We start from the raw sequence: 12,138 nt of genomic DNA, 5'->3' as shown, positions 1-12,138 counted from the left end.
TAAGAAAACAACTGAAGTGTTTTCAAGGAGCCTTTAGAAGAGCCCGATAATAATAAATTGCAATAGTTCGGTCTATAAGTAACAAATGCATTTACACTGATTTTTCAGCATCACTCTGATATGGTGAGTGCCTCTCTGCATATGGAAAACGTGTGAAAAATTGTTCTCAATCAATGTCCAACTGACTCCTGCAAATCATACTTTAACTCATAAATAGCACTTTTTTTTAATCTGATTTACACTTTGCTGTACTATTTGATGTAAAAATACATGCTTTCAATGCCAGTGAAAGGTGAGTGAGCATTCCCTCCCAATGTTAAGTTTTGTGTCATGGACAGACACTGATGATTTTATTTTCTGTTAGTGGGAAATCAATCCATGGGATTTTTTTTCAGCTGTAATACACCTCCTTCCTCTCTGTGTCTCGGGCTGATGGACAAGCAAAGCTCTTTCCACAAAGTGTGACAGCGATATTGTTTCTCCACTTTATTGCTTCTGTGTTTTATGCTCTCTGCCTCCCTTTTTTCCCTCCACCCTAAACATCATATGCTAATACATGACAACGTCTTAACAGACCTGGGCCACAAAGTGTGTTTTACTATTTTTGGTGACATCTGTGGAGGGGCGGAATATGTAAAAAACGGAGCATCCTTAATTCAGCCTGCACAAAAGAAAATGGTTTTTTTTGTTAGAAGTTTGTCTCAGCAGTGAATCACCAACGCCTGATGCACTAATGGCCATGGTCTGACTTCAGCACTGTCTCTGTTGAAAATCGCACAGAGCGAGGAAGGGCAAAGGGAGAACAGTGGAGAATTCAATCTCTCCCTTTTAATCAGTGTCTCTTGCTGCTCAGAGCAGTGATAATGGGCATGTCAGGAGCGGCAAAAATAGGATGGGCTTACAGGAGCTTAATGGAAGATGGAGAAGAGTGTGAGATACATGAGGCTTAGGAGGACTCTGTGTTAGTGCTGGGTGGCACTGGGGTTCACATAAACGAGGAGACATTTCAAATCACAATTTCTTATCTGCGGAAAAAATGAACAGAAAGATTTAAAATGTCCATGCACCTGAGCTGTCTGGAACCCGAAGAGCTGCCGCACGTTAGCATGCAGCCATTAACAACCTTCCCACTGTGAAACGTGTGCTATATGCACTGGCATATACGAGGAGACAAATGCACACGACCATGCACTGTATTCCCTTCACTGACGCTTTAGCAGCAGTTAACAGCACAGCCTGGGGAGTCTCTAATGTTAATTAATGGGAGGTACCAGAGCATGCAGTTCCTAATTAACCCCTGAAAATGATCCTGCAAAAGCAAGCAAGTGGAAAACTGGGCTAAAAAGAATGCATTTCCCTATTTCCAAGACCCTGTTTCCCTGCTTATGATGCATATGTTGCAAGCCTCTTTGCAGGTTATGGCAGCTGAAAAACTGATCCTTTTCTTCCTTTTCCTCCAAGTTGAGTGGCAGGGGAATAGAAATTAATTGGCGTAATTATGTGGCTAATCATAAAAATGAAAGAAAATCAAGGTGGGTTGCTGGCTCAATGCTAAAAGACTTACTGAACTAAACAGTGGAGTGATTAGGCATCCAGCAATGAAGTCTGCCGGCACACAAAGATCAGTTTCAAAGCAGAGCGTGATCTGGTACTGACATGTGATATCTGGATGGTTTACACCTTTTAAGATATTATATTCTATCTTAAGAGCACACAGCCATGAAATCCACCTAGAGGCATAAAACGTTAAATGTACCATTGAAACCACACCCCACAAAACTGCAGCTTGGGTCACAGCCCAGTCATCAGCAATCAAGCCAACAACTTTGCAATGCATGCCAGATTCTTGATTTAGAATTAAAAGGTGCAGAATTAAAAAAAAAAAAATTCTCCAAATAGTGCCCCACAGCATAAGTAATGAAATGTGTCAACCGAGAGAGGACGAGGGAGACACACTGGTGCCAAAGATCATCTTCACGTTAAGTTCTGTATTTCTGCAAAATCCTAGTGCACCAGCCTCAACACTTAAGTTCAAGAGCAACAAAAGGAAGTATTTACTCAGTGCCCTCTGTGCTGTAGCTGACATAAGCCTCCTTAAATATGCTATTCAGATGTGTTTATTAATTTGTACTTGATCTGACTTCAAATGACCTCAGGTTTAGGTTTAAGTTTCTTAAAATGATATCTATGCTGCTATGATGGGTGTGTAAATATCGAAGGACACGTCTCAACGAGGAAACAGGTTCCTAGTATCAACCATAACATAAATCCCACCACAACTATGAGTTTATCCTGGGTAGGTTAACAGAGGTGCCCTGGACAGATGACCAATAATTGAATTTAAATTTAAGTTAAAATTTGATTTAATTGTCTTTTAAAGCGTGGTTCACAGCTACAGGTGTCTCTAGGGGTTTTATATTCTAAGGTTAATCATCTCACAATATCAGAGCGAGGACCCCAATGATGTACTGAAAAGACCTCCAGCAGAACTAAGCTCAGTGAGCAGTTGCCATCTGCTGTGACCAGTTGGCAGGTGGAGGTTTCCCAACAGCCTGAGCCTAAAGCAGCATAAGTAAGGGATGGTTCGGGGGTTCAATCGATCGAGCTCTACTATAAGCTTTCTCTAAAGGAAAGTTGACTTGGCTAACGCATATAGTTTAGGATGTTTGTGGACTGTGAAAGAAAACTAACAGAAAGGTAGAAAAGTCTTTTTGAGTGGGGAGAGGCTTTAAAATGTAACAGCCTGTCACAGCCACAGAGGTAGCACGCTGAGACCAAAAGAACTGTGGTCGGTCAGCTCTGCCTGTGTTTTGCTGCCAGTATAGAGGATTGAGACTGACAGCAAAATAAGTCAAACTGAAGCTCGGTATTCCTCTCACATCCAAAAACTGCATATTTTTTTCCACTGCAGACCTTCTACTCCCAATGACTCACATCAAAGCCATTGAAGGTTCATTAATATGATCACTGCAAAAACTACTTTGTATGAAGTAGATGAGAAGACGTTATGAATTGTAAATAAAAATTACAACTACGTCTACAGCAGGATTGCTGTACGCCCCATGTGTCAGCTCATTAGTAGAAGTTGTTGGGGCTGAATGCAAAAAGTCTGACAGGAAGCAGAGATACCTTTGTGTGTGTGATTTGTGTCAAAAAACGCAGCTTTATCTTCTCTCAGTATTCTTCCCCAACACTGCATTGTTTTTAAAAGGCTTTTAAATTGCTTCTATACAACAATAGTTGGCAACTTTTTTCTGGCATGCCCTACTTCAGAAGCCACAAAAAATTCACTCCCATCATTTTTATCTTTCATTTTTGTCATTAACAATAAAAAAGCAGAATTTTAAATGAAATAAAGATGAGTGCAACAGTGTCAGCCATCCTTTGTTTGCTTTTCCCCCACAAAAGTGATATTTTTTACCTAGTTTAATTGCATAACACGACAATTTGAGAACCACTGATTCTAAAGAATGGTTAAGCTTTTAATACTGTGAGCATTTGGAGCATTTTGGTTTAAGGATAAGGGAGCACGAAGCTCTTCATCCCAGAAGCTTCAAAGATTCACAGTGAGATGGTGACTAGAGTCCATAGAAGCAGATGATGACTTCAAGCGACCAAGGGCGAAACAATTACAGATGCTGTAATGTGGACAGAGTACAAAATAACCTTTCTCACCTTCATGGTGAGTGAATGAAGTGTCTAATCAGAGCAGAAGCAGTTGACATATGACTTGTTACTAAACATATTAGAGGTTTGCCTAAGTAACCAGAGAATGGAGTATATGACCAGCACTCAACTTAAAAGCAATGCAAAATGATTGAATCGCTTCTTGTACGCATGCACCAACAATTTCCCTGGGACAGGGTTTCCTGAAGATATTTACTGTCACAGGGGTTACAGAATTGATGTTAGACTCATATAAATGTTAAATATATTCTCATGATGATGTCGAGTATGAGCCGCGATCTTGTACGAATAAAGCTAAAGACATGCTGAATAAAAACTGGGACTTTCCATTAGTTGAACCCAGCATCAATAATAAGGCCAGAGCAGGAAATCATTTATTCATCATCAAGGATGCACACTCGACCTAAGATGTCAGGTGACGCTCCTTCAGCACACGTCACCTGTTTTTATTGCATTTGCAACTCCAAGTGTTATTGTCTATTTAGTGTAGCTACCAGCATTTCACATATTAATAACATACAGTCGCAGATAAAAGTAAAACAATAAAAACATACTGCTGCGAGGCTTCTCCTGGAAAGGCAACAGCTTAGCTTGATAATAACACAGGTATACACAGTTTTACTGTTACTATTAACTTCTAGTATGGACTATATTTGCAACTGAGACGGTATGATCCCACATAATACACAAATAAAAATCTTTCACACTGATGCACTTCAGCACCCAGTTTCATTTTCACATAATAACAAATTTCTTGGAGCCATCCAGTAAAATCCTGCACCCAAACAGTCCAGAGGGGATTTATTAATCTGTCAGCCACAAGCCTGCCTGTAAGGTAATAAAATAAAAAGTGCGAATTTGACTGCAGTGAATGAACAGAGCTGACAGGTGATGCAGCTCACTAGTAAACAGGTGAAGTCAAGTGGTAATTTGTTTTGAGGTGAACAGTATTGACAGTTAATGGCTCAATAATGGATTTACAGGGATTACCACAGAGCTGGACATTTACTGAGGTGAACATTGGATTTCGTGGGCGGGCTGGGTGGTAAATGCACAGCTGCATACTGCAAGCACATTTTGCAAATTTTCAAATGTAAAAAGATGCTGATAGACTTAGATGTATAAAGTGCAATCTATATGTCTAAGTAGCGGGACAAACAAAGAGAGTATATATAATTATATCAAAGGCACATTTCTAATTCGGAGGATTTTCTGACACTCATTTAAAAATCCAAATCCCTCAAAATAAATGCTGATTTGTTTTGGGGGTTTTTTCCACCTGAACTTTGTGTGAGTAAACTAATTTGGTTGAACACATTGTTCAGCAATTGTTTCCTCAAGCTCTGGCTTCTCTTTTCCTCATGATGCCAAGTGAAATGTTTTCCTACTGAGTATTGTGGGGGACTTTCTGCACTAGTAATGTTTTTGTTTGTGACTCATCCTCAAGGAAGGTACATGTTGCTCAATCAGTCTGCTTTCAGAGTTCATGAATATGACTATGGGAGTGTTTTTTGCAGTATTACATAAACAGTGTTTTGCAAATGTTTACTCTCTTCTACTAAGAGTAATGAACCGAGTCATTGTGTATATGGAAATCTGCTGATGCTAGTAGAAATAAATTCATATATTTAGGTGGGACACACAAACATATTGATAGTGAAGACCTTAATGTTAGCTAAAAAGGATGTGCCATTTCTAACGCCAGTTCATATCAGGAAAAGAAAAACTAGTTCTGGGTCCTACTGAGTCTTATACATCATTCCTGGTGAAGAACTACCTTCAGAAGACCAAAGTGTGTTACTGACTGGCCTGCACAAAGCCCAAATTGAATCCCTTTGAAAATGTGCAAGATATATATATATATATATATATATATATACACACACACACACACACACACACACACACACACACACATATATATATATATATATATATATATATATATTTTTTTTTTTTTTTTTTTTTTTCTCTGTGTATTTAACTTGTTCTTCAGTCAATAGTTTACTTGTTTCTGAACCTCATGATTTTCTTGTACTACGTAAAAATAAGTTGAATTGCCATTATCAGTAGGGGTATTTTTCCACTGCATATCTTGTTCATATTATATGTTGCTTCATATACAAATAAAATGCAGTCAAAAATGTGTTGTTTCATTTCACACTCTTATTATGCTGAAATATTTTGGGTTTTGCGAGCTTATATAAGCCAACTGGTGTGTTATTTTGTCCAAGCTGGGCCAGTGCAAACACAATATGATACCCTCCTCTCAGCAGATTGTCAGTGACAGTCTGATGGCGCCCAGCCTGCAAGTGGAGTTTGCGACAATACTGATGGAAAATGACGCTCACTGAAACACATGTGGCATCAGCTGAATGTGACTTTCTCAGTAACATGCCTCAGTGTGAAAAACAAATATACATCCACTATTCACACATATGCAAGTCTTCACAAGCAACAGCTGGAGAGGAGTATCAGTGTCATTTTTTTCCATATCTGCCCAGTGTCCACCAGCTTAATAACTGGATTATTTATAAGCAATCTATAAGTAGTATTATCAATGATTGATTTACAGATGTTTCAAAGTCTTCAAAGATCATCATCATCAACAATGTGAGGCAATTGAGGCAATAATATCCTGAGAAAACCTTGCTTCACTGCCAGAGAGGTGGAGGTGTACCTGATGAATCACAGCGCTCTTAGCAGCAAATTTAATCTGTAATGATGCACTCCATTTCACATATCATCAAGTTGTAATGTCGGACTGTAGCAACCCATCCATCCATAACCTCATGTCACCACTTGTTAGCTGAAGTATGAATTAAGGGGCCCGTACACTCACATATTTAACTCGTATTGCCAATTTCACAGTCGTTGTTTTGCTTATTTGGTTCGGACCAACAGAAAAGGCTAACACATACTTTATACATTACTCACTCAAACTTCTTACAAACAACCTAAGCAACACGGACCTCATATATTTTGAAGCAGGCATTTTGCCTCCATTTCTTTTACCTTAATGTTTCACTGGCTCCAAAAAAAACCAAACGTGCTCTTCATGATTATGCTGGGCTGACATTTTACCAAATATTGACCACTTTTTCTGACATTGTGTAATGACCATGGAAGCTAGAGCTGGGAAAATGAACCTTTCTTTTGCAACAGTTGGTCTATTTGCATAGTGCCACTGATTAAATCAGTTCTCTTCCTGTGGAGCTCTGAAACCAGCTGGTCATGCCGACGGATCCAGACATGTTAACATATGTGTCAATTATGTTTTATGTGCCTTGACACAAGAAGTGTAAGCATAAATAAGAATTTTATTAACAAAAAATTATTTTTGGTAACACATAGTCACATTGGAGCTTCATTGGATCAGTAGCATGCTTCATTTTTGTGTAATACTAAATAGTGAATCATTCAAATGCAAGTTTTATTGTGTGGCTGAGTGAAAAAAATGTTTCATGTTCTGACTCCAGCCCAATAAAATAAAACATCTGGTTCACTGACATATATAAAGAATGTTTAAAAATACATATTTCATATTTGCTTAATCTTACTAGTTAATAGCACATCAGAGATCTTATTTTCTTTCTCCACAGAATCCTCAGATTGTAAGCTAGTTCAGATATCATACCAAACACACTGTATGTCTTTGGAATTACACCATATGATGTGTTCAAAAGGAGTGAATCTGTGTCTATGACATGGAAAGAATAAGGGATGTGATGTAGCGGGCGCTGTGAGCCAAATGGAAACTGTGGTCAGATTTGTAAAAAACAAAGTTATCCATACTGGCAACTTCAATGCACAGCAATCACCATAACAAACCTGCTACTAATGTGTGCCAGTGGTGGCAGTTCATATTAAACATGTTAAGATTTTTAAATAATGACAGTAAGGCCTCTCAATTAAACTTTTATGCTTTCGGACATATTTTATTTCCCTCAGTTTGTAGGATGTCATTGGATGAAACATTCCTAATGTGGTCACCTCAGGCACAGAAGGCCTACCCACCTACTGTGGAAATATTCGATTTGGGATATTCAGCCAATCAGAAAAAAGTTGAAGAGGCTCAAACAGCCTGTTTCAGAACTCAAGAATGGATGAACTAAATTTCGACCTTTGAAACTGAAGCAATGCTAATAAAGTCAAAGAATGAAAATATGGAGTTGGAAATGATCATAACAGGCTCTCTGTGATAAAGAAATGAAGTTTGAAGACTAAAAACACAGAAATAATGTCAAATGTTTCTTTGTCGCCCAGGATTTTACAAAGCAAACAGTGAAAATTGCAGTGCGCCAGTGAACTACATGAAAAGGAGCCTGAATAGAAACACACAGCATCATAAACACCTTTTTTTTTTTTTACATTTATTGTGTAATTTGCTGAATACTAGATTCTAGATTTTAATGGTAATGTAGATGCAATCCAAAACATTACTCATAATGCTCATTTAGTAATGAAGTACATTAAAAATGATCTTTAAAAGCATGTTGTCTGTAATCGGTAGTAAAAAATGGTTTAAAAGTAACTGTCCAAACACTGGATGCACCTATTTATCTCTAATACAGACAGAGACTGAAGACTTTTCAGGCAAACCCACTAAAGCTTTTGGGTTAGGGAGAAAAAAAAATCTCATTTTTGCTCCAAATCCTAGTGATCAATCTTTCCTCTCGCCCGTCTGTCTGTTATCTTCTCCCATTTGTCTGGGGTCTATTTTGCCCCATCCATCCATAAACCACCCTATAAAGCTGACTTTTCTGACTGCCTCATCTCACAACACTGGTGCTTTCTCTGTCTAGCCCGAGGTCAGCTCAGGGAATGAGATGGCGTTGCAAAGATAGTGGAAAAATGTCACCCAGGAATGAAATATTGATGGACAGAAAGGCCTTGCCTTTTTCCCTTGCCCTCAGGCGCAGACTGAGTCAATGGGCAGCGAAGAGGAAAGCCAAAACAAACACACTAATCCGCAGGAAGGAAAGGAGACTGGCGGAGAGCAATGCGGGAACGCCGCAATCCTGTCCATCCTTTCCCTCGGAGGTATCGTTATCTTCTCCCTCCCTCTAAGCAAACCATAATCAGATTCACTTGCACTTCAGTTGATGTGGTTTATTTCCAGCCAAGGGCTTCCAGGCTTAACATATGATCCCCTTCTGGCAAATAACAAATCAATACAATGTAAATAAGGAGAGGGAAAATAAATCCCTACATCTAAATTTGCATAACGAGATGCAAGGTAAGGCTGAGGTGAAACATGCCAGCCTTGTTTAGAAGTGAACTGTCTGCCGGCTGTTAAAGGGAGCCTCAATTACAAAGCAGGAGAGACGACAGAGAGATGTCATCCCTATGCTGCTAAACAAAAGCACTGCTGTTGTTTCTTCATACAGAGTACACTTAGAACTCAACCAGATGTCATTAATGTCAAGTAGGAGTGTGTATTGTATAAATATATGTACAGCAGCATGAAGCAGTAGACTGCACCGGGCCTGAGTCATTATATAGTTCAACTAATGACTCGCTTATGCTGTTTTTGTCATTTCATGGAACAGGCAGGCAGTAACGCTTTGTAGCAGCTTTATCTGTGCTTTTAAAAAAAGCTGCTTCCTCTGTCTCGTTAGAATTACAAACGAGGCTGGTAAACAGTGCCTTTTATCCGTTGCGGAACTTCCCTGCATCCGTAGCTAAAAACTTCTGAACAGTCAAAACAGGTACAGTCAATATGGATTACTCACCATTGATCCACTGGGCCTCCGGGTCATGGACTTTGAACTCGGGTTTGAACAAATCCTCCACAGTCATTTTAGTGTCACTTCCAGCTTGGTTGTCAGCTGAAAAACAAAAAAGCATAAATTTAATTTGTTTGTTTCTGGTAAAAATAAAAATAAATGCACATGTTACAAATTCTATCCGCTTATTAAACACAAATCATCCTTCATGCATCCAATTTCAAATCAAACTCCAGCATTAGTTGCTTCACCATCAGCATCCATGTGGAAAAGAAAATACACCCTCTCGTAGTTTGACGGTTTAACATATTGGGATGTGAAAAAACAAAAATCATCCAGTTTTTTGCAGATCTTTCATTACAACATGACAAACACCCCACAATTCAGTAGCTTATAGGACCACCTTTAGCAATAATAATGTGGCATCATTGTTTAGGAACTAAAATGCTGCTTCAGTTAGTTGCGGTTTTGTGGGATTTGTTAATTCACCGCTATCTTAAGGTACCACCACTGTGTGGTCCACGGGTAGCACACTGTTGTAGCGAGTGATGAGGATTTAAACTGAAAACAAACTGTTTATTCTGTTTAAATAAAACTGGAACAAGGAGCAAAACAGGAAGTCTAAACTAAGAAACACAAGGAAACCACAAAACCTGAGAGACACAGAGAAGAACAGGTGCTCTGATAACAAACAAAGGGAGATGGACACAGTATATACGTGTGAGGATGATTAGGAGAAGTGGAGACACCTGGGAATACAGCTGGAGCAAACTTGACATAATGAGATAGGGGAAGCAAAACTGAACATAATGCAGGGACAAGGGACCATCAAAATAAGACAGGAAACACACTGAGGCACAACTAAGACACACGACTTGACACTACAAACAATAGCACAGACTGCAGACAGACCCGAGAGAGCTAGAGAGAGAGTCTCTCTAGCTTTAACCCTCAAAAAGCAAACTAAACTAGGAAACAAAACCCAGAGTTCAAGAGAGCAGTAAATAAACAATTTTCATAAGTCCAGAACACACAAACACTGGATCATGACAATCACAGTATTTCGATCGGTTTGAGGTGTGGACTTCTGACCACTTTCTAACTGAGGCCTGTAGAGTTTGAGATGGAGCTCTCACCTTGGGGTAAATTTGGTCCAATCTTGGAAAGGTTGTGAAATTGTGTTAACACACATCTCCAGACCATTGAATTACAAAAAAACATATAGTTTTATAGAGGTGCTCACACTAACTGATTAGCGACACCCGGATGCTACTTCCTTTGTCCAATGACTGTAGGAAGAAAATAGAACTGGATGGATTTTTACACTTGCCTGACGAGCAAATACAGTATGTTGAGTGTCCTGTTAATCCAGATGTACATACTGGTATTTACACATGAACACACAAAGAAATCCATGTGTGTGAAAAAGATACACATTGTCACAATGGCATTTCATTCGTTCATTAACATGATCATCACTGGGCTAGAAAATCTTTAAGCTGTTCCAGCGCTGACCCTGGAAATGTTTCATTTTTAATTATGAAATGTTAAGCCTTTAGCAGAAAGAGACCATGCCAATTGTAAGCTTCTCCTGAATAGAACAGCTGCTGATTGTGAGCAGAATAAGAGGGCCAAGTCATTTTGAATGTCAGCCATATTGGCTTCCCTTGATAACTCCACACAGCATGTTTGTTTATGGAGGCAATGAAAGTCTAACCAACCGTGGAATACACTGGGGAGAGAGTGGCTGCATGGCCAGCGGATTGTGATGATTTTACATCTGAGAAAATGATATTTTTGAAGCACATATACAGTGTACAGTGTGTGAAAATGGGAGAAGAGCTTGATAAGCTATTTAGGTTCAACAATTATGTGAAATTGTTACCTGTTTTGTAGTACCGCTAGAAATTAGAGATCCCAAAACAGTTTGTAAAATACTCGCTAGAGAATATGAATGACACAGAAAGAATATGTTTTACGCTGCCTCAGTTTTTTCCATTAAGCATTCGTCATCCATTTGTTTTCTATGTCTTTTCTAGGTTTTGGGTTGGGTAACAGCAGTCTAAGCAAGGACACTCCCGCCACACACAAACACACAATGTCCAGTGTCAAGCAGTGTCCATTTGCGTTTCCATTCAGATAGCGAGCAGAGGGGTGTTTTTACACACCTCAAATGTGTAGTGGTGTTCTATGAAGCTTAATTGATGGAAAAGTAAGATACGTTCAGGCTTAAACCAAAGTTTTCACTGTCACAAAGTTGGCAAAGGTATCACAACAGTGGTTATCAGCTTTCTGTGTTAATCCAGGTTTTGCTTCAGTCTCCATGCACGCTCGCATACTGCAAAAAGGGTCATTTCATGCATGCTGTGTGGCTCACACACTGATAATGCCTCTCACCTTCTCCAGTCAGAGGCATTTTCAGTTGCTGAGGATGATAAATAATGATTAAAAATCTATAAAGAAAATTGTTAATTATCTGTATAGATTTATTGCCCAGGATGGTAAAATGAACATTTTAGTTCGAATTAATTAATTTATTGTTCACCTAACCATTAAATATAATAATACTACTAATAATAACAAAGGACACTTGGAAATTACTTTAGTTTGTGGCAGATCAAAGTGAAAATGAATTTATTAATTGATCAGGTATTCTTGCTGTGTGTTCTGTGTTTTAGTACCTCACCAACAAATTAGAAGTACAACAACATTTGGGAATTTT

At 38.8% G+C, this 12,138-nt stretch overlaps 1 protein-coding gene across 2 annotated transcripts in view; it reads right to left on the bottom strand.

Annotated features, from left to right (window-relative positions):
- The window catches only part of dpp10 (dipeptidyl-peptidase 10 (non-functional)), a 258,523-nt gene that overhangs the window by 105,267 nt on the left and 141,118 nt on the right, over window positions 1–12,138 (bottom strand). For both annotated transcript variants that reach the window (XM_085249886.1, XM_085249887.1), the window contains exon 3: window positions 9,423–9,518. In XM_085249886.1, the coding sequence (XP_085106012.1) occupies window positions 9,423–9,518 (96 nt within the window). The remainder of the gene's footprint in view (window positions 1–9,422; window positions 9,519–12,138) is intronic.

This window comes from Mchenga conophoros, linkage group LG16, assembly GCF_057382185.1.
Source record: "Mchenga conophoros isolate Kocher_MC1m ecotype Shallow Benthic linkage group LG16, M_conophoros_male_GT1.1, whole genome shotgun sequence".
Lineage (NCBI taxonomy): Eukaryota > Metazoa > Chordata > Actinopteri > Cichliformes > Cichlidae > Mchenga > Mchenga conophoros.
The sequence above is the reverse complement of the archived record's forward strand: the minus strand, read 5'-3'. Positions and strand labels throughout refer to the sequence as shown.